The sequence below is a fragment of the Talpa occidentalis genome, unplaced genomic scaffold (assembly GCF_014898055.3).
Source record: "Talpa occidentalis isolate TD23 unplaced genomic scaffold, MPIMG_talOcc4v2.1 talOcc4.17, whole genome shotgun sequence".
Classification (NCBI taxonomy): domain Eukaryota; kingdom Metazoa; phylum Chordata; class Mammalia; order Eulipotyphla; family Talpidae; genus Talpa; species Talpa occidentalis.
The window spans coordinates 22,273,915-22,297,367 of record NW_023601754.1 but is presented as its reverse complement, the minus strand read 5'-3'; the positions used below and the strand labels follow the sequence as shown (position 1 = coordinate 22,297,367).

The following is a 23,453-nucleotide window of genomic DNA, read 5'->3' as shown; positions in this document are numbered from 1 at the left end:
TGATCTTACCATGTGCCCAGAAGAAAAGTAGATTGTTGTCAAAAGCCCAAAGACTGTCACAGTTCCTGAAAGCTTGCCTCAGGCTCACTCTGGCTTCACTCCTTGATATACCTAGGAGGTTATTCTTATAAAAAATCATTCACAGTCAGTGCTTACAGTCTACTGAACCCAAATATTCCACTAAAAAACATTTCAAATACCAATTGGTTAACATAATACAATCAACTATATTCAGTTTCCAGAATTTGATAGTTGCACTGTGATTATGTAAGAGAATGTTAACTCAGAACAAGGGTCAGGATGTCTGCAATTCACTCTGAAATGTCAGCAGTAATAAATAGTGAGCATGCGCATGTGTTTGCATGTGTCTGCGTGGGAAGAGAGAGAGAATGGGGCAAAATGTTAATTGGTGAATTTAGGGAAAGAAGATACAGGAGTTTATTTACTATTGCAAACTTTCTATGAATTTTAATTTTTTTGATGAAATTTAAAATAAGATCTCAAATTTACAAAGTCTTTTTATTAGGTCAGACAGGCAGCCTTTTAAAAATGACTCTGAGGCCCAAACTTTATAACTCTAAGTGAAAATCTGATTTCTTAATTCATAAATAATGTACATTTCATTTAATAAGACTTTTTTTTTCCCTTGTAGTTGGTTGAAATGTTGGACATGTCTGTCCCTGCAGTTGCCAAATTGAGACGTCTTTTAGATAGTCTTCCAAGGGAAGCTTTACCAGATATTCTGACATCAATTATCCGAACAAGCAACAAAGAGAAGCTCCAGGTACAGTGTTTCCTTTTTTGAATGCTCTGTCACTTTCTATGTGGATCTAGATCACAAATTGTCATCTTCAGGTAAGAGATACTAGATCCTGGAGACTTAACAAAAGTAGTTAAAATGCTTTACACTTAAAATAACTTTAGAAGTCATTGTTTTACATTTTTTTGTACTCTATTTATTCATGTAGTCAGTATTAGTAGTCATGAGAAAAGTTTGTTAAATAAGAAAATATTAGAAAAGGTAAATATTTAATTTCACTTTAATATATAAATACACTCTGTCTCCCTATTTGTAGAGTTGTGATCCTATCCTTTTGTACAGTCTTGCTTTATTAGACTTCTTCATGATGTTCCTTAACAACCACACCTGCATTATCTGTGATTTACAATCTCAGTTTCTTTAAAGCAAAGTGTTAAAGAGACCTAATAATAATCCAAGCATAGACTCTTAATTTGTATGTTTGCCCACCAGAGTTTTCTTGCACACTTACTTTTATAGTATTTTTTAGCGGTCTGCTTTATTGAATCTTCGTAGAACATTTAATTAAGTGCTCATTAAAACCACCCTCCTTATTTTTATCAGTTTGATAGTTAAGCCCAACCATTATAGTAGCAAGTGCAACTATAAATAGTTGCACTTATATAAATAGGTTGGGGATATACATAAGAATTCAGTTCAACAGGTCGGGGCAGAAGAGAGCAGGAAGACCGAGGGGTAACTTGGCTGTGAGCATTTACAAGTATGTCTTCCAGAATGGAGAGCATTCGTTAATCAGAGAAATAATTGGTGGAGGTTGGTTAGGAGTGCTTTCATTCACTTGTGTCTGTAAAAATTTAATATTTAAACCTAGAGTTTGTTTAGGCCTAATATGTAATATTGCTAAATTTTGTACTTTAAGAGAATAATTCCCAGAAAGAATTGATGTGTTTTGTTCTTTCTCTTGGAGCAATGTATACAGCTTCATTTTTAAATGAAAACTCAAGGTAATTTTTTTTCTCTTTCAAGATTCTGGTATTCATGTCAGATGGCCTTGCTGATTTAATATAGTTAATTTGGTTGTGTTAGCCTAAGGGACGCGCTGCTAATTGACTCACGTTTTTCCTTAGATTTTAGATGCTGTGAGTCTGGAGGAAAGGTTCAAGATGACCATACCACTGCTTGTCAGACAAATTGAAGGCCTGAAATTGCTTCAAAAAACCAGAAAACACAAACAAGATGATGATAAACGGGTAAATATTTCATTAAACATTTCTTCAGTTTCCCAGCTTTTATGTGATATGAGATTCAGGTTTGTTTGTGGATGGGTTTTCTTGTTTTTGTTTTGTTTTGTTTTTTAAGAAAAAAATATTAGGGAATAAAGAAAGGAAAAAATTTCATCATCTCTTCCCACTCAAATTACTAATAAAATTTTGAATGTTGATCTGTTTTCCTCTCATCCTTTTTTATGCTTGGAGTCTTTCTTTTCCTGTTTTTACATTTTACATGCAAACAGTTTTGTTGTTTTGAGAGTTTTCAACATTTTTAAATTAGCAAATAACTGTGAAGATTGGCTTTGAGTATAACATTTGTTTTCATTGCATGTAGTATTAGGAACATACCTCAAAATTGTTTCCTGAAACAACTGTATTTCAGTATATTATGCCATAATTTGGCTGGCTTTTTTATTTTTATCTTAGAAGTTTTGATTTTCATTTGGTCAAATGCCTAGTCTTTTCCTATCATGTAAACTTCAATTTCCTCTGTTCTCCACTGATTTGATAAATATCCACTTCCCTTTCAGTTTTCCTTTAGTTGACTTTTTTTTTTTAAAGATTTATTTTATTTCTACAAGAACTAAAGTACAGGCCAGAGGTGTGGGAGGGAGAGAGGATTCACCAGAGACAGAGTGGGAACAGAACAGGCAGACGAACGAAATACACTGCTGAGGGGAGCAGCGGGAGAGACAGGAAAGGTCTGCCACGCCATGTGGGTTGCTCCGTGGCCAGCAAGGATTGGACCCATGCTGCAGAGGCTGTGGACAGCTTCACAACGCTGTGCTCAACCGCCTGCACCACCAGGGAGGCCCTTTAGTTGACTTTTTTTAAGTCTTTAATTCTTTAACCCCTATGTCCTTTATTTTATCCTGTTAATAAGTGAAGACAGCCTTTGTCTTTTCCCACAAAGAGCTTTTTATTTGACTAAACACTTATTTAATAATCCTCCCAATTTCATTGACTTGTGATACCTTCATTATCATATATCACATTTTTATAGATGATGGAGTCTTTCTGAAATCTGCCTTGAACTGTTGATTTTATTATTGTTATATATGGGCAGAATTAAGATCAGGGAAATATTTGATGTGGACAAAAGTGGAAATGGCAGTTCTCTGAAGGCAGTTGGAGATCTTGAAGGCTACTGAACATAAAATGGAGAGATGAGAATAATGTTAGGGCTTTGATGGATGATCATCAGCACAGTGTTCCTTTATCAAGGAGAATATATGGTAGAAAAAGAAGCAGAAGTAAAGGATTCCTCCTTGGTGGAAATGAAGAAGGAGCAGTGAAGTAGACTGAGGTGAATGGTTGGCGAGCTAGGAGTTTCAGGTGTCTGCTGTTCTAGGATACAAACACAGAAACCTGAATTATTTCTGACTTGAGAGCAAATCCTTATCATTAACTCAGTTATTCATTTTGTGTGGGAAGAAACCAGTGCATTCTCTGCATTGGGGGACACAGAAAACCGCAGCCCACTAGCAATACAGATTAGCATTGCTTAAAAAGAAATTTGTTCAAAGTTGCTCCAAGAAAATTATCAAACAAGTGACAAATTGCTCTTCCACTTTCTCATACTTTATAATGCTTTATTAATTTTATCTGCGAATGAAAGTATATATTTGGTACTTGTTTTTATAAGATTACATTTTTATTTACTACTTTGCTTTTAATACTTTATATTTGAATGTATTAAATAGATAATTTCATGGCTATAAAAATAAATTCTGAGGCTTTTAAATTAAATGTCAGGTAACATATGGGCATTGGTGGTTTGGTGGAGGGAAAATAAATTTAAAAATGATGTGCAGTTATTATAAAAATTTCAAAAACTTAACAATTTGAGTTACTAATGTGAAGTCTTATACTACTTTAACCATTTTAATATTGTGTTAAACTATAATGTCTCTTATGTGTATGGCAGAGATAACGCTGAGTTGTAAAATATACATCCTCAATCTTCATTTTCATACATTTTCATTTCATGTTATTTTTTATGACTGTTCACTAATCATTTAAGGACTTAATATAATCATGTTAAAGTTAAAAATAATAATAAATACCAATCTGTCATTTTGCTCCAGTAATGGCAGGAGTCAGTTCATGTTATTAATGAGTTGAGAATTTCAAAAGAGCACATAGGTAGTTAAAATATGATGAGGAGATCATAGGGGAAGAAAACATAAAGGCCAGTTGACTTGACACAGAAGATGGTATTGGATTTCAAAGAAGAGTTTTGTCATGATGGAGGCAAAAGTCAAAGTACAGATTACTCAAGTAAAAAGAAGAAGGGGAAGTAGTGGTTAAAACCACGGTTGCAAAAGCAAGAACACCCCAAGGAGGGAATAAAATAGTATGTAGTTAACAGGAAAGTTATAGATAAGAAGATATTTTGAAAGTGGAAGATTTTTTATATGTGTTGAATCAGAGCAAAGAGCCAATGGTGAAAGATGTTAGAGAGAAATTTTATAATGTTGAGGGGGAAGAATGGAGTTTATTCAGTTGCCAAATGGTAAGTAGTAATGTGTATCAGGAAAATAAATAGTGACTGCAGCAGTAGCTCAAAGGAAGCTAGTTCCTAGGTGTTGTAACTAGTATCCAGTTCCTTGATGTGTTTTTTGTTTGCTTGTTTGCTTTTTCCCAGACTAGCAGTGTAAGCAGATACCAAAAAATCATGTCTACCATATTTTGGTCTATTTTTTAAGTTCTGCTACCTCCATATGTGGATGTGCTTCCTAATGTGATTCTGAACTTAAAGATTTAGGCTCTGGCCATCAAAATGTTTATTCACTACTAACTGTAACTTTACATATAGCTGAGTACTTTATTTGCAATTTATTTACTCTCCTATTTTCTCATTTAGGTTATAGCAATACGCCCTATTAGGAGGATTACACACATCCCAGGTACTTTAGAAGATGAGGATGAGGATGAAGATAATGATGACATTATCATGTTAGAGAAAAAAATACGAACATCCAATATGCCAGAGCAGGCTCATAAAGTCTGTGTGAAAGAGATAAAGAGGTAAATTGTAGAAGTCATTCAGTCAATATAGTTTTCATTTTACATAGTAATCTTAAATATTGTTGCTCATAGAAACTTGAATCTGCTACTTTGAATAACTGAAAGCCGAGTCATTTGTTTCTTATTATTTGATCTTTTATTTAATGTAGTCATAGGTGTCTGTTCATCTTTTCTTTCCATTGTCCAATCATATGTTTCACAGCTTTCCTGATTCTCAGGTTGTATTGTGAACTATGGAATGCTTTTCCACAACCAGAATCTGATTCTTAAAACATTCTTAGTACCCATGTGCCTCTGGCCTGTACACCAGTTCTTGTATAACTAAATAAATCTTTAAAAAAAAAAAAAAGAATGGACCATACTTTGTATCCACATAATATTTGTTCAGTGACCATTGTGTTCTTCACATGTCACTGATTTCTTTAGATTATAAATTCTACATAGCAGGGACTCTTAGTTTCTCAAATAAAGTACAGAGAAGTGTTACAAGGGCATTCCTGTAATCTCATAGTTAAATGGAAAGCCAGTTTACCTTAACACACAACATTGTGACTATGTTGCATTTTCTTTCAGTTGCAACAAGCCTCATTGAATGTGTTAAAGACTTGACTTTCACAGTTAACATTAGTACATATAGCTGAGGGATATTTTATATTAAATCTGATTAGTAAATGTAGAACAAATTGTGTATACTTTGTTAAGCACTGCCTATATTGTAGAAGGTATATTTTTTTACTAAGTATCTGATGCTAGCTTTTATTTATGAACTAATTTCATCTCTGATCCAAAAAGTACGTGGCAATTGTGTTAGTGGTTAGGCTCTTAAGTCTTAGTGTGACACATAAACCAGTGTGTAAGTGTGATTTGAGACTCTTCCTTGTGAGATGTTCATACCTGGTAAGACAATATTTCAGACAGACTCAGATATAGTAGTCCCCCCCTCCTCTCCATTTGGTATCTATTACAGTATAAATTTAGTTAATAAAATGTTTCCATTAATAGCAGATTTAATATAATATATAAATATTTAATTTTGTTTAATAAACAAATTTATTTAATAACTTAAATTTACTAATTTAGTTTATTAAAAAATCTTTTTATTAACTACTTTTTAAAAATTTTGTTTTACCAAATATAAATATGCATGATATTTCTGACCAACAAAAGGAGATACACTAAATTTTTCTGTTTTTGTGGAATCCTACTGTAGTCATGAATATGTCTGCTATGTATTCTTTCCTCATAGACTCAAAAAAATGCCTCAGTCAATGCCAGAATATGCTCTGACAAGAAATTATTTAGAACTTATGGTGGAACTTCCTTGGAACAAGAGTACAACTGGTGAGCCAACAAAATAAAGCCTTTTGCAGTCTAATTGTCACTCAAAGTGCATGCAAATTCTGTTGAAATATTTGTTACATGAGTTCTTGATGTGAATTATTAAGAGACTGAACTTCTATAATCTATGTCTTGCATTCAAACAGAAAAGGAAGATGCTATGTGAAAGTGCCTTTTTGTCTCATTTTGGAGAAAGTAGAATTTTATTTAATTAGTGAAATATGTGTTTCTCAATACCAATAGTCAACCGACAATAAATGTACTATTTGAGGTATTTGTCAGGATATAGAAACAGTTTGAGTTAGTTGGCATAAGTGCTAAATTGATACTGTAGACAGTAGACTTTTTCTATTTTCTAAAAGAAATAATTACATATAAAAACAGAACAGCAATAGAACAGTTTTGCCATTTGGAAGTTTACTAAACAGCTATTTAAAGAGTTGAAATTATTTTCATCTTTTCAGTAGAATTTTCTTCTCTATCAAGGGCATTTGATTCCAGGTTTTGTTTTTTTTTGTTTTTTTTGTATATATTATGTGTTTTCTCTTGGGATGAAAGTATTCAGTTGTCTTTCAACTGAATATTTATTATTGGACACTCTTGTTAAGTTTACGTACAAGGTTTACTGAGTTCAACAGTAAATAAGCTGTTGTTGGTATAAAAGTAACTATATGATGACTTTTAAAAATGGAACAGATGTATTATCCTGGTTAATAAAAAAAATACTGGTGAAACTTTATTTGCCAACCTTATTATGGTATTATATATTCATGTGAAATGTTTCTATGTAAAATGTTAATATAAAATATGTACATTTTGATGAATTTTAGAATTTTCATGTAATATAATTAAAACAATAAAGATATCCATCACCTCCAAAAGTTTTCTCATGCTCCTCTGTAATCTCTTCTTCCTACTCTTTCCTCCTTACTCCCCCTCCACAGTAGCTACTACAGGTTAGTTCCTATTCCCTAAAATTTTATGTAAATGGAACAGTGTATATATTCCTTTTTTTCCTTGTTCTTTCACTCATCCCAATTATTTTGAGGTTCATTCATGTTGCTGTTTATATCAGGTAATTTGTTGAGTCATTTGATGATTTGGGTTGTTTCCATTTTTTGGGCTACTGCATATAAAGCTGCTGTGAACTCTGCTGCTAAATTACTTCATGTTTACATGTCATGACAGCACATCTCCTTCTGGTTGAAGGTGTTTTACCAAACAAACCGAAGCTAAATTTCTTCATTTAATTCCTAATTCAAAATTTCCTGGAACCATTTTAGTGAGAGAAATGCAGGAGAATATGGATTCCCATTGAATTAGTTCCTTATTGTCCCCTGATGAGTTTGAATTTAGATGTGGTTCTAGATTCAGCTGGGCTGGTGGAAAATACATTTTGATTCAGGGTCTTCTGTTAACTCGTGACTCCCCAGTGTCTACTTTTTAAATGACATACTCTTATTCTGCAAGATTTAGAGAGGACCCTGCTCCCTCTTAGTTTTAACTGGGAAAGAAAGTTACTTAAATAGTTCTGTAAACTTTATATGTGTTTACTCTGCTTTCATTTAATGTGCCAAGCTCCCATCTTGGTATGTGGATAGGTATTTGTTTGTGTCATTGATAGAGTTATGACAATTTTGAAACCCTATTTTGTCTTTTGACAGTAGTATAAGGGACAGCCAGATGACTTGGTAATGCCAGAGTCTTTTTTTTGAAATTTTATTTTCTTGGTAATATTTTGTGTGTTCCAGAATTAAATTAATGACTTAAGAGAAATGTGGTGAGTATGTAGTATGGTAGCCTAAGAATATTAAAATTGCAAGTTTGATTGTTTGCCATTAGTAACCTACTAGTAAATTGCTCTCAATTTCCTCTGTTTCCCACTTGTCTTATTTATAAAGTGCAATCATGAATTTTTACTAGACTTATAGAGAGTTTCTTAGGGAAAATATTTGAACATAGAGTTATGACACTCATTCTTTACTAGAACAATGAAGAAAATATGAAAAGAGGCAAAGCTGTTATTATTTTCACAACTAGGGAAGGCGGCCACCCACATGTCAGAAGGCCGGGTGTGTGTCAGTATTGGGGATGCATAGCTCTCATGCCTATCATGAAAATTCTTCTTTAGTGTTTCATCAGAGAACTAGAGATGTGTAAATTGTAGTATAAGAGGAGTCATGTTGAACTTCCAAACCATTATTATATTTACAGGCCAAAATAATTGTTGTGAGTGTGGTTATAAAACCATGAAAATGTCTTTCAATTCTTGAAGGTTACCTTGGTGACAATACCTGATGGGGTTATCCTAATATTACTTCAAATAAAAATAAATAAATAATAAAATCCATGTCATAAAAAAAAGTAATTTCTTTTTTATTCAAATAATAAATTGTCAGAGAGTTTACCTAACTAGAAGCTTACCTAAGTAGAGATTATCAAAAGCAGAGAGAAAAGAGTTGGAAGAAATGTTTGCCAATTTTCCCATCTGGAATAGGAGGAACCAAGTAGATACCATTTTAATCTTCCAATTGTAAATAGAGAAATATATGTTCAAGTAAGTTTTTAATTTTTTACACATAACCACAGTATTATTCAGATGAATAATAAAATGAATAATCAAATAAAATGTATCCTGCGTTGGAAAGATAAAAAATAATCTTTTATATAGCATGGAAATCATCTTCCTGTTAAAGTTTAAAAGAACTTTTTATAAACTTTTAAACTTGTATTTACATAGCATATTTCTTGGAGGAAATACTTTCATTGTGTTTTCAGGTTTTTTTCTATTACAAAGAATTCTGTAGTTTACTTAGTGTTAACCAGAAATAGGTGTTGCATTCTATCTAGTGCCTTTTTTGTACAAGTGTTTTAATGGAAAGCTTTTCTCCTTGGATATAGTGGTTTAGTAAGTATATCAGTAACCAGTATTGAACCATCACTGCATAACTCCCTGTAACTTAATAAATTATTCTTTTGATAATTTGATTTACCAGCATCTTAATATTTAGAGCTATATGAAATGGCACTGTTTTGTATTTGATAGAATTTTGTGTCAGGGTCAACATTCTAAATGACTTGTAAAATTTCTGTTTTTCATTTTTATTTATTGTTTGGATTCTGAAGTCAAGAAAGTGGGAAGAAGTTTTATTTTTCCCTTTCCAAGTTGCTCAGCCAAGACTTTTACTAAAATTAATAGTACTATAATTAAATTATATATGTGTGCATATATATGTATGCATATATATATGTATATATGTATATATATATATATATATAAATTGCTTAGCTAGGTTTTTATAGACTAGCTTGGGAACCAAACTACCATTAAGACCATTTTTTTTCCCTGTAGGAAAAATACATAACAAGTTCCAAATAACTGATTGTAAGAGTGGATTTGTGTAGGCCTCCCTGGTGGCCTAGGGGTTAAGACTTAGCACTACCACTGCTAAAGCCTGAGTTTGATCCCTGGCCAGGGAGCTACCCACATGGTGCAGCAGACCTCTCCTATCTCACCCACTGCTCCCCTCAGCAGTGTATTTCAGTAGATCTTCCTGTTCTGCATCCCTCTCTGTCTCTGGTGAATTCTCTCACCCCCACACCTGTGGCCTACACTCCAGTTCCTCGCAAAATAAATAAATACATTTAAAATAAAAAAAGAGTAGATTTGTGTATGTTTTTCCTTCCCCATCCCCTTCTTTCACTGACAGTATGACATTGTATATTTTCTCCTGCCTGCCATCAGCTGATGAGTGCAATTTTGGCTTCAGTGACCTAGTGTTTAAGTATTTTAAGTACTAAAGCATTCACCTGATAAAGCTTGACTCTAGAAACAAAGTCTAACTTCTGGTGAGACTTCAATCAATAGAACTTGACAATTTTTTATGTCTTAATTTTTTTTAACCTAGCACTTCTGCTTATAGAAGATTAGCTGAAGGAAATATTTATGCATCTATATGGAGATTTAGTTACAAGGATGTACAGTGAAGTATACTTTTTAAAGATTTGTAATCATCCTAAATGCTGAGCAATATGAAATTATTTAAGTGAACATAGATCATTAATGAGATCTTATGTAGCCACTAAAGTGTTATTGAAAAATACATATGATCCTGAAAGATATCATGATGTATTAAATAGAAAAGCAGCGTAGTGTACAAAATTTGAAGGTATCATGTGATACTATTTTTAAAAAGAAGTGTGTGAGTACATGCTCGTGCAAGCATGCATGCCCACACACGCACACATAGAACCTGAAATAATACATATCAAAGTGAAGGCAGTAATGTGGGGAAGGCATGAGACCATGGGGCACTGTTGCCTTTTTTTTTTTTTTTTTTTTTTTTTTAGTGTCAGAGTTTTCTGGAATGATCACATAATCTGTAATAAAAAAAAAAAAAACACTTAAAAAGAGCAAATGCCAGCACAAATAGAATATGGAGAAATTACATCTCCATAGAAAACAGTGTATCTAGAAAATAATTGTAACTGAAATAATATGCGTTAACTCCTTGAGTTTTCAATTGTGTAGTGCCAACTATTTCTGTAAATACCGAATCTTCTTAAGCAGAAAAACCAAGTTTGAATCTCCCCAAGGACTTGTTTAGAAGGATCCAAGTCTTATCGCATCTTTTTTTCTAAAAAAGATTTTGCCCTTGCCAGGCTTGAAATGTGTTCGTTTAAAAATTTTATGTGCTCAGATTATTTCTGTTGGGTTATTTGACAGATCGTCTGGACATTCGAGCAGCCCGGATTCTTCTGGATAATGATCATTATGCCATGGAAAAATTGAAGAAAAGAGTATTGGAATACTTGGCTGTCAGACAGCTGAAAAACAACCTGAAGGGCCCCATTCTCTGCTTTGTTGGCCCTCCTGGAGTTGGTAAAACAAGTGTGGGACGATCAGTGGCCAAGACTTTAGGGCGAGAGTTCCACAGGATTGCACTTGGAGGGGTGTGCGATCAATCTGACATTCGAGGACACAGGTAGAAATCTTTCGGTTTAGTCTCTGATTCGCCTTCCTATTCAGTTGAGGCTAAGGCATAATATTTATCTTTTTCTCGGGTCAATTTGGGGTCCCTTGAATGGGAAGGACTTACACAGTACTTGTTATCTAGCCTAGAGCCTCCACCATCATGATGTAACCAAGCTAACCTTCACCATATTGACAGTGAAGAGTGAGTCTGTGCCCCCGCTTTTTTGCAGTCTCATTTGAATTAGAATTGTAAGTGGCTTATGATTAGATGTTATATCTTCACACTTAATTTTGGCCTAGTAGCAGTTCATAAACATTGACCCATCTTTGATAAACAAATTTGTTCTGCTTGTTTTTAAAGTTTCTTTTAAGAGGACTTGTTGAATAATGAGTAATGAGAAAGATTAGGATAATTATTAAGGCATATTCTTGCATTTTTTACAGACTCTATATAAAAATAAGACTCAGAACTCATGTAATATTCTTTATTTCGTTCTCTCTGATTTACGTTGCTTGGGTTGGAAGTTGCCTCGGGAAGATTAAACCTCTATTTCATGGTTTAAGGGTCTCATAGCACTTACAATTTGTGAGAAAACATACCTGCCATGTATGTATTAAAGAGTATTTTAAAATGAAGAACATTAAAAATGTAGAAGTCACAAACTACTTATAAAAGAATACAGTGTTGTACATCTGAAACTGATTAGTATATCTCAACTAAGAAAATTTTTTTGCAGAAGCACCTTAACTTCTAGTAGAAAGTAACAAAACTGAAGGTGATACATCTGTCTTCAAGACCATACCCTCAATCTTAAAGTTGTAAAAGTAGTCCACATTATAAATGAAGGCATTGCCCAGCGCCCCAACCCAAGCAGTGAACAACTGCCAGTGACCAAGAGTAATTTGATGCATATTTACAATTTGGAGGAGATGGATTACACTTGGAATGAGGGGCATGGGAATGATTGTTTTATAATATCTTATTTCCATTTGCCTCATTCAGAAGATCACTAGCCTTAGATGGCATGGGAAACTATCAGAAACTGATAAATGGTTGTTACTACTATCTTTTATTTGTTTATATACAATTGTTAGGCGTTGAAGAAAAATCTTTCCAAGATTTTGAAAATGAGCAATTTGGGTCATTCTTTCTGGAAATTTCAAAAGATATTTTTGTTGCCTGCTTAGACTTTTCTTAATTCTCACAGGTACCACTAGAGGCTGTAGTTTGCTTTTGTAAAGAAATGAGATCATTATTCTTTGAAGTCTTGGAGTAAGTCTTCTTTCTCATTTTAGCTTTAGAGCTTTTGGGAGATGTTCCCCATTCAAGTGAGTTGATTCATGCACTGAAAAGTTTCAGTACTTTATTCTTTCTCTTGTTGCATGTAGCACAGTGTAAGTATTATGTAAGTATTTGATGGAATTTAGAGAGTGAGTTTGTGGAATTACTGTCAAGTGGAATTAATGTCATGACACATGGGCAATCTGTATTTCTTTCCACATTTGTGTTGATTATTCAGTAAGGCTTGGAAAGCACAGTGAGCATTCACTAAATATTAGCTTTAATTATTATTTTAATTCTAAATTCTGAGGAACAAGTTTTGGATTAAATTTCACTATAACTTATACAATCTGATTTTTATTTTTATTTTTTTAATAGAGGCATTTTTATTTATTTATTTATTTGTTTGTTTGTTTGTTTTGTTTATACATGCACTGGGTACAGTCAGAAGCGCGGGAGGGCTTAGAATTCACCAGAGCCAGAGCGGGGAGCAGAGCAGGCAGAAGGACTGAGGTACACTGCTGAGGGGAGCAGCAGGCTGCAGGAGAGGTCTGCGCGCCATGTGGGACCCTCCTCCAGTGGCCGGGGAGCAGCCGGGGATTACAATCTGATTTTTAAATCTACTTTTTCTCAACATTATTATTTAACTTGTGGCAGAATTGTGGGAAAAAAATATTTTTTATGTTTCCTATCAGTGGATAATGTGTTATGTTGTAATTCTCACCAGTTCTTGTGAACATTAGGTTTAAACAGATCTCTGTGTGGACTCTTTACTGATAGAGATAGAATTTGTTTTTACAATGTCTATATTGTCATGTTTGTGATTATTACCGAGATTGGAATTTAAAGCAAGTAAGAATTTACTTGATGCGTCTTTTGTAGATGGAGCTTGGGTAGTTGCCTAAATGTATCTTAATATAAGCTTTTTACTAATGTATGATATGTATAGTGATTGTTGCCAAATAGGAATCTGTATTTATTAGTGAATCATTCTACACCTACCTACTCAATGATCAAAGACTTGAGAATTTTTTTTCCTTTGGTAAACCTGTGTAGAAGCAGGTGGAGAGGGGACTATGATGAAGGGGAGAGGGTGAGAATGATATGCATGTATGTGGCAGTTACTTACTAGAGGAGACTAGTGGGGAGAAAGAACTGTACAAGGACTTGGCACAGCCAGTGGGTAGAGCTTGTGGGAACAAGTGGTTCCATGTGACAGTTGAGGCATTTTGGAAACGCCCAGGTCTTGGCATTTAAGTACTGGTCACATACTCACAATTGAGTTCCTGCAAAATTTTGTTTTTCCTCAGCCTCTAAGTAGGCACCACTGTTCTGTGGTCTTAAATAGCAAAGGGAAAACAGGGCAGCTTTGTCTTATCTTCCTGCATATTCTCTAGATTTTGTCACTCCCTTTCCCTGTTTTCCCACACACGAATGCTAGCCTTTTGCTTCAAGTATGTGTTTATGTGAAGGAAGATGTCATAGGATGGGGCTTGATTTTATAGACAGCCAAAAATATGTTTTTTAGAGCTAAATGATGATGAGGTGGGAAATGGAAAAGAAAAAGAAAGACTGGTTTACATTTAAATCTTAAAGTGGGAAGATAATAGTGATCTGGACTAAATATTGATCCAAAATGCATTTTGTTTTGAGTGACTTCCAGAAAGAATAGTAATGTTTATACTCCATTTTAACTAATGCAGTTTTTCAGTCTTTTCATTCTCCACTGGTTTTATCTCCATTGAGATTTTTCTGTCCACTTTCATGAACCATAAAATTGCTATTTCCTTCTATTGGTTTTTACACATTACAACTTCATATTAAATGTTACATTTAAGTAATTTAATCAGTTCATAGAGATTACATTTTAAATATCTAACAGTGAAATTTTATGAACTCATGTTTGCATGATCATCTGTTTTTCATTAACTGTTCCATGGTGACTTGTTATGATGTATCTCGTTGGTATTAACTCTTTGATACCAATAACTTTATCAGCTGTTTGCTCAGATAATTATCATCGCAAGGAATCTTTCAAGCAATAAGATAAATGTACTTTTTATCAAAATTTAATATTGATAAATTTTCATAGTGATATTATAATTTTTTTTAAAGATTTATTTTATTTATTTATACAAGCACTGGGTATAGTCAGAAGCACAGGAGGGTGAGAGAATTCACCAGAGCCATTGTGGGGAGCAGAACAGGCAGAAGGACCGAAGTACACTGCTGAGGGGAGCAGTGGGCGGCAGGAGAGGTCTGCGCGCCATGTGGGACCCTCGCCCAGTGGCCGGGAATCGAACCAGAGCTGCAGAGGCTGCGGGCAGCTTCGCAACCCAGCGCGCAACCACTGTGCCACTGTGGATGCCCTGATATTATAATTTTTTAACTAACCTAGAACAGACTACTTAGTGAAACAAATAAGTTTAATTAGTCTCTACAAGGGAAAAAAGAGAATAACTGGAGTGGCAAACTAATTTTTTTTTTTTTTTTAGCATACTGTGCCAGCCATATAGCTTCCTCACTGTCAAACCTGTATTTGCATATAGCCTTTCTTTTCCTCTCTAAACCTTAGGCTTGTTTTAAGATCCCAACCCAGTGCTTCCTCCATTAATGTAAATGCAGTCAGTTCTGATCTTACTCTCCTCTAAACTGAGGACTTATTATCTTTTTTTTTTTAATTTATACAAGCACTGGGTACAGTCAGAAGCACAGGAGGGTGAGAGAATTCACCAGAGCCAAAGTGGGGAACAGAACAGGCAGAGTGACAAAATACACCACTGAGGGGAGCAGCGGGTGGCAGGAGAGGTCTGCGCGCCATGTGGGACCCTCGCTGGCAGCCGGGGATTGAACTGGCGCTGCAGCGGCTGCGGGCAGCTTCGCAACCCAGAGCTCAACCGCTTCGCCACCAGGGGAGGCCCACTGAGGACTTACTATCTATTGTGCTTTTTTAATGATTAAGTAACATCGACCTCTGGCATTTCTAATACGTAACTATAGAGATGAAACAAATATATAAAAAGTACAAGCTCTGTAGCGTGGGTATTTTATTGTATATCTTATATTCTTTTGTATCAGTCCATACTGTTTTTAACACAGTGCTAAACATGGTAAGCATTCTCTTAAATGCTTTATGAATTCAAGTAAGACTAAAACGTAATTAACATTTTGGAAGCCATGCAATTTTGCATCCATGCAAATGAGCGTATGTAAAGATTTAGGAATGACTGCAATGAGTATAATGATTTGTGTAGACATTCTATATTATGAACTATTTTTAGTTCCTTAAAGACTGTTTTTCTTTTTGAGATTATTAAGATCTCTTTTAAGACTTACTGCTTTTTCCACTTGAGAAAGAAATAGTCTTGGTTGAAAATTTGCAAAATTAAAAATGATCCTCATGTTTTTCTATCACACAAAGGTAATTATTTGCAACATTTTTCTTTGGACAGTTTTTGCCCTTTTTTGTTTAAATGCAACAAATTTGTAATCCTACCCTTGCTTAACATTATAGCATAAGTGTTTTTATATTTCTAGTTCTTTTAAAAAACATTTTAATAGATTGCCCTTAAGAGTTCCGTAATTGAATAGGCATGGAGGGAGGCCTGTTTACCCCCCTCCCCCATACTAGGAAACAGGTAAATAAAGACACATCTTGTTCCTTTGTGTAGGTGTCATTGGCCATAACAGACTGACCAGCCTTTTGGATAACATTAGATTTGAAGGTAGCTAAGGATGAGGCAGAACAATGAAATAGTTGAATCCCATAGGGCTGCCAGTACATGATGTTTTAATTCTTGGTAGTTGTTTTTTGAAGTATAAAACTAGACTTTTGGAAAATGAAAAATGCTGTTGCATAACTTAAAATTTTGAATCATATAGACACTTTTGTTTTTGTGCATCTTATATATACACTACTTGAGCAGTCCTGATAAGCCTATAAATTGGCCAGCAGCAATTACAAAAAAAATGAATTCATATATTTTTTCAATTTGTGTGCTTCAAATATAGGAAAAACTGGGTAGTCATGTATTCTGGTTGAAAAAATTGAAGTGAGATATTTTTTGCAAACTTTCCTGTGTGGTGTTATATTACTTTCTGGGTGCATGGTGAGGAAGAACATAAAAAAAGAAAATTCTTTTGCCTTCAAAAACAGGATAGTTTATAAAAGGCTACTGGTTTCATTTATTTCCTACTTAAGTAGTTTCTCTGGAGGCTATTTTGGCATGCCACTTTGTTATTAAAAAATAGGTTGCCTTTGTTTTGATGTCAACAAGAACATTTTTAATTTGTGTATTGCTACATTTTGCACATCTAACTCATATCCCAAAGGTTTATACAAAGTATATTCTGTATCTTCAGTCAGTGAGTGGCATACTGCTGTATCTCCTGGTACAAGACAAGCACATTATATATAAATTCCTTAATGTAAGGTACTCACAGACTCCTATAGTGGCTGTCTTTTTGGTTTGACTTAAGTAGCTTTGGTTATACTAGTGCTTGCAGAATATCAAATGTAATTGAGGAATACTAAGTGCATCCCTGGAGTGTGTTTGGTATTCTGAAAAGATGAGAGTTGCTTCTGTTAGCTGTTATTAGTAACAGTTCTCTTAACATCTTCCAGAAGTTTGCTGTGTGCTTTACTTACACTGAGCTCTCTCAGAATCCTCCTGTAATCCATGAGGTTGGCACTACTGCCACCATTTTACCAGTGAGAAAACTGGGCCTTAGATAATTTGTCCAAAGTAACATTCACAGACTTGTCTGACCCTAGCAGGTATAATAGAAAGATATCTGGGTGCTGGCATGGTGTTTCTGGTGTCCTTAAGTAGGAAACACAAGCTTGTGTTTGGGGAACAACTTTAACAGCTCTATCCAGTAGCTACTTTATAATAAGACTCACTTTCTGTCACCAAAGTGCTCACTGGTTTTTGGAGGAGGCTATATACTTGGTACCCATGAATGAAAACTGGGTTATAAGTGTGTATCAGTTGAACTAAGGGCCAGGAAATTGTTGTAGATGTTGCATTTGGGGAATTATCTTGTGAGAGCGGGTCAGAAGTCTCTCAGAATTGCTTGGATTCACAGACAGAAAGGGTAGTAAGGACAGAAGGCACCATATTAACAAAGGAAAAAAGCATAAGGGGATGGGGTCAGTAGGATCTTGGTGATATATGAAAGGGGAGAGGAAGGGCAGTGAGTTAGGAAATCATGGAAAGTGAATTGTGAAGAACCTTGAATTCCAGACAGAAAAAGAATTCAGGCCTTACCTCTCTAGGTTCTGCAAAGCTAGAGAAAGTTGAGGAGGAAATGTTTGTATACAGTGACTATAGCTAGATTTCCACTTCTTTACAAAGGATAGCTAGAATATTTTCTCTCCACAACTTTATGTCTGGAATTGTCATTTCCTATTATTGAAGCCTACCTGTCAAAAACAGTAAGAAAAGGAAAAGAAATGAGTGCAGCAAGAGCTGATGTCTGGCAGTTATGAGGTTTAAACTTTTTTCCCTTTCCTACTGCTCTTAAGAATCAAAGAATAACAGCAAATCTGTAAGTTTTCTACAGAAACAGTTTCAGAGAATTCACTAGTTTTGACTTGTCCTTCCTGTATTCCATTCTAGAAAGCTAATTGTGCTAATCCTGTGGTAACTTTTAGGGTATCTGGTTCCAGGGCGTCGGTCACTCTCCCTAAACAAAAGCCATTCCCACAATATTTTTAAGACTTTTTTGTGTTTTCAAAGGTCATTTTGTCCATTTTGTCATGTCCTACTTTAGGTTAGTCATGTGGCAGCATTTAGACCCACTGCCTCATTCAGCCTTGCACAGCCGGAGAGGTAATGGCTGCAGTTCCACTTAGCACTGGTCGAATGCAGTCACCCCAGTATGCCTTTTCACAGACGTTTGCTCCACGCATGCCCAGGCAGCAAGGTTGTAATCCAAATTAGGAAACTGCTACTTGAAGTTTTGCTGCCTTTTTTAAAAAAGACACATTTTTGGTTTGACAAACATTTGTTTTTATTTCATGCCATGCTACGTCTGTCATATTATGGAAATGATTCTTGTTTAGATATGATAAAACACTCTAACATTGTAATGCACAGTGTTAAAAACACTTTTGGGTTTCCAGTTAAGTGTGTAAGGATGAACACGGTTTTCTTCAAAAGACCAGAATCAATAGAATTTTGATAAAATACTGTTAACCGCAGGACTTCTTGCCACAATTAATAACAAATCATTGCCTCTGAAAATAAAGGGCATTTTGGATTTTTCCTATTTTTTTTTAATCTCTATTTTGAGTAGCCTTTGAGCTAATTCTGACTTCCTTCATGAACATGCTGATGATTTAGCCAGCCCTGGGGCAACTACAACAAAGTGTAAAAAGGTGGTTGTGTTGGGGGTGCGGGTACTCTGAAAGACTATGAAAAGCTTGGAAATCGTAGGGTCTTTTGGACGTTGTGGATTCTTTTTAGTTCATTTTTCTACTAAAATGAAATATTACAGCCCTTAAGGAAAGAAGAATAATACTAGTATCCAGCGCTCACTGTTTAGCCTTCTAACATTGTACCCCATTTGCTGACATTTTGGAATCTTGAAGAGTAAGAACCGTAGCTATGAAACTTAAGTTAATTTTTTTCAGTTTCACTAAGTAGCAAAAATTAGATACGATTCTTCCAACATCACAGGTCAGTCAAAATCAAAAGAAAATAAGAATTGAATCTAATAGGGCTTTTTAAATCTGTAATACCTCTTTGCAGTATTACTGCAAAAGTGGACTTTTCCCAATTCTGTGTATTGATTACTAAATGATACTGCTTTGCCCCTGGCATCTCATTGTTGATTTGCTGCTGCTTCTCAGGCGCACCTACGTGGGCAGTATGCCTGGCCGCATCATCAATGGCTTGAAGACGGTCGGAGTTAATAACCCAGTCTTCCTGTTAGATGAGGTTGACAAGCTAGGAAAGAGTCTACAAGGTGATCCTGCAGCAGCTCTGCTTGAGGTAAGACCCAGAAAACTCCCTCTCTGGTCACACTTGAGTGTGGATGAGAGTGGATGATCATGTGCAAGTAACATACAGTTGCATGGATTTAGTTGTGGGGGAGGGGAAGCAGTTTGATATTTTAAGTTAAAATGTCTTAGTTTCTTTTTCCTGCTTTTTTATAGTATTTCCCCTCGTTTGTTTTGTATTCCTTTATTCTATCAAACAGTTTAACAAAATTTCATGGATGTTTATTGCTTAGAGACCGATAGTTCTTTAAAATTATTGCAAACAACACATCAAGCAAGTCTCTTTTTCCCTGGGGCTCCCTCATTTCCTCTTCTGCCCTTTGGCCTCTTCAATTTTTAGTTGATCAGCTCTATTCTCAAAATAGCATGGCTGTATTGCTGTTCTGATCTTTCAACTTTTTGTATGAGTTTATCATTTCAAAGAACTTTTTTAATTTCTCCGCATATTCTTTTTATAGTATCTCATTACATTGTCATATGTAATATGTTCTTTTATCTCTGTGAGAAAGATACCAGTAGATTACTTTTTTACTTTTTCTTTAAGCTGCTTTTATTTTCTGGCCTGTCTTTTATGTTAGAGTCTTTCATTAGATATCTGTTAATTTTTGATTGTGTTCATATTTATTACTGAGGATATATACCCATTTCCTTCAGCTTCCATGGAAATTATTGCTTATATAAAATAGAATGTATTTCCAGCTACATTTGTCATCAACACAGGTACATTTATTCAAAATTTAGATAATCTTTTTTGAAAATTTATTGGAATAATGTAAAAATAGAACCAACTATTTGGCAAACAAATTTTAGTAGACAGTAAAATTTGGTCATAAATATGAGTGCATTTCAAGGATAAGCTTTTGTGTGAGTGGGCAAATAAAATGCATGATATTTAGCATTTTAATATGGGCAATAATTATAGTTTTAAATAACACATAGGACCCCAAAGTAGAGAAGTCATTATCTATACATAGTAAGCTCCCCTCTTTAAAACTTAAAGTTCTTAATTAGAATTACATCCAGTTGTAATCAGATCAAGTAGTATATATACTATTTAAATCAAATATAATCTTCTAATACAAGTTATATAACTATATGAAGAGTGTCAAAGGAGGGGGACTTGACAAATAATCCTGTTCCATCTTTTAATAAATTAAAAACTTGAGGTCCAGGGTATTACCTTAATTTTTTATCTCACCACATGCTGCATTTGCAATATAAATTCTGAGACTATAGTAGAGTAAAAAGTGCCTTGAATACTGATGTTATGAGAAAAATGTAGGTGAAGACATGCCTGTTTCCCCCCCTTTTCTCTCTTCCTTCTTTAATTAGGGAAAGAGTGCTACTGAATGACCAAACTAAGCTAAATTAAACATGCTAATCATTACTTTTTGTTCTGTAAAGATCTTCAGTGGATTGAATAAGGCCCATCCACATTATGGAGAACAATCTATTTTGCCAAAGGTTCACTCATTTAAAAGTTAATCTCATCCTAAAACGCTACATGTTGACACATAAAATTAGCCTTAAATAGTATATAGAAATTTGGTTTTAATAAGCCCTTCTATTTGCCTGCCTTTGTGCTGTTATTGTCATCCAGAATATATTTCTGTACATTGTGAATCTATTGACACTATAATATACAATGGATTCTCATTATTCATTGTAATTATATTCTGTTAAAATTGCAGCAAATACTGAAATAGCTCCTGGGGAAATACGCTTAGATTCCTACAAGCCAGTTCACAAGCTTATCAGTTTATAACCTTGTTTTATTTGTGGTTCTGTTTTAGAGTTGATATATTTAGTATATATTCATTGATATTAAACTCATGACCATCAGCACCATAACATCATGCCCGAATGACTTATCTAATACATGTATTTTTTTTAAATAATAAATTTTATTTTTATATTCCCCATACAATTGCAACCCCCCCATTCTGACCCCAATCCGTCCCCTCCCACCCCCCACCCCCCACCCCCCAAAAATGTCTCTGGTTCATAGTTTTTTGTTGATTTTGATTTTCACTTTCTTATAGTTATTCATTTTCCTGGTCTCTTATTTAAGTTTTCTAGATTCCTGCTATGAGTGAGACCATCCGATATTTTTCTTTTTCTTTTTGGCTTATTTCACTGAGCATGATCCCTTCCAGCGCCATCCATGTTGCTGCAAATTGCATGTGTTTATCTTTTTTGAATGCTGAGTAATATTCCATGGTATTTATATACCACATCTTCTTGATCCAGTCATCTATTTTTGGGCATTTGGGCTGTTTCCAAAGCTTAGCTATTGTAAACAGTGCTGCTATAAACATAGGGGTGCAGGTGCTCTGTGGAATTGATGTTTCTGTGTCCTTTGGGTAAATACCTAGGAGTGGAATTGCTGGATCATATGGAAGCTCTATGTTTAGTAGGTCCAGAAATCTCCACACAGCTCTCCATAGTGGTTGGACCAGTCTGCACTCCCACCAACAGTGCAGAAGAGTTCCTTTTTCTCCACACCCTCGCCAACATTTGTTGTTGCTAGTTTTTTTAATATGTGCCATTCTCACTGGTGTAAGATGGTATCTCATGGTAGTTTTGATTTTCATTTCCCTGATTGCAAGTGATGTTGAACGTTTTTTCATATGCCTGTTGGCCATTTGCACTTCCTCTTCAGAGAAGTTTCTTTTTAGCTCTTCTGCCCATTTTTTGACTGGATTATTTTCTTTGTTGTTGTTGAGTCTCATCAGCTCTTTGCAGATTTTTGTGATCAGTCCTTTATCATTAGTGTTGTGTGCAAAAATGTTCTCCCAGTTGGTGGGGTTTCTCTTTGTTTTTGTTATTGTCTCTTTTGCTGTGCAGAAGCTCTTTTATTTGATGTAGTCCCAGCTGTTTATCTTTGCCTTCACTATCACTGCTTTGGGTGATGTGTCTGTAAAGATGTCTTTGATGTGCAAATCACGTAGTGTTTCGCCTATATTTCCTTCTATGTATTTTATGGTTTCAGGTCTTATGTCTAGTTCTTTAATCCATTTTGAGTTGATTTTTGTGTATGGTGTGAGGTAGTGGTCAAGCTTCATTCTTTTGCATGTAGCGACCCAGTTTTCCCAGCACCATTTATTGAACAAACTTTCTTTGCTCCAATGCATAGTCTTTGCTCCTTTGTCAAAGATTAGTTGACCATAAATCTGTGGGTTTATTTCAGGATTTTCTATTTGATTCCATTGGTCTGTGTGTCTGTTCTTGTTCCGATACCATGCAGTTTTGATGATTATGGCTTTGTAGTATAGTTTGAAATCTGGGAGTGTGATGCCTCCATTCCTTTCTTTTTTTTTTTCAGGAGAGCTTTGGCTGTTCGGGGTTTTTGGTGATTCCATATGAATTTCATCAATAATTGTTCTATTTCTTTGAAGAATAACATTGAAGTTTTTATTGGAATAGCATTGAATCTGTATATTGCTTTTGGTAGGATGGCCATTTTAATAATGTTTATTCTTCCAATCCATGAGCAGGGGATGTCTTTCCATTTCTTTGTATCTTCTTCTATTTCTTTTAACAGTGTTTTATAGTTTTCTTTGTAAAGGTCCTTTACCTCTTTTGTTAGATTTATTCCCAAGTATTTGATTTTTTTTGTTTTGATAATAAAGGGGATGGTTTTTTTCATTTCTTCTTCTTCAGATTTATTGTTAGTGTATAGGAAGGCTTCTGACTTTTGCATGTTGATTTTGTATCCTGCCACTTTGCTGAACTGATTGATGAGTTTAATTAGTTTTTCTATGGAGTTTTTGGGGTTCCCTATGTAGATT

At 34.7% G+C, this 23,453-nt stretch overlaps 1 protein-coding gene across 1 annotated transcript in view; it reads left to right on the top strand.

Annotated features, from left to right (window-relative positions):
• Positions 1-23,453, top strand: part of LONP2 (lon peptidase 2, peroxisomal) — a 78,542-nt gene that overhangs the window by 9,828 nt on the left and 45,261 nt on the right. The window contains exons 3-8 of the mRNA XM_037516301.2: positions 653-784; positions 1,888-2,010; positions 4,898-5,061; positions 6,308-6,402; positions 11,126-11,384; positions 19,513-19,654. Coding sequence (XP_037372198.1) covers positions 653-784; positions 1,888-2,010; positions 4,898-5,061; positions 6,308-6,402; positions 11,126-11,384; positions 19,513-19,654 — 915 coding nt within the window. The remainder of the gene's footprint in view (positions 1-652; positions 785-1,887; positions 2,011-4,897; positions 5,062-6,307; positions 6,403-11,125; positions 11,385-19,512; positions 19,655-23,453) is intronic.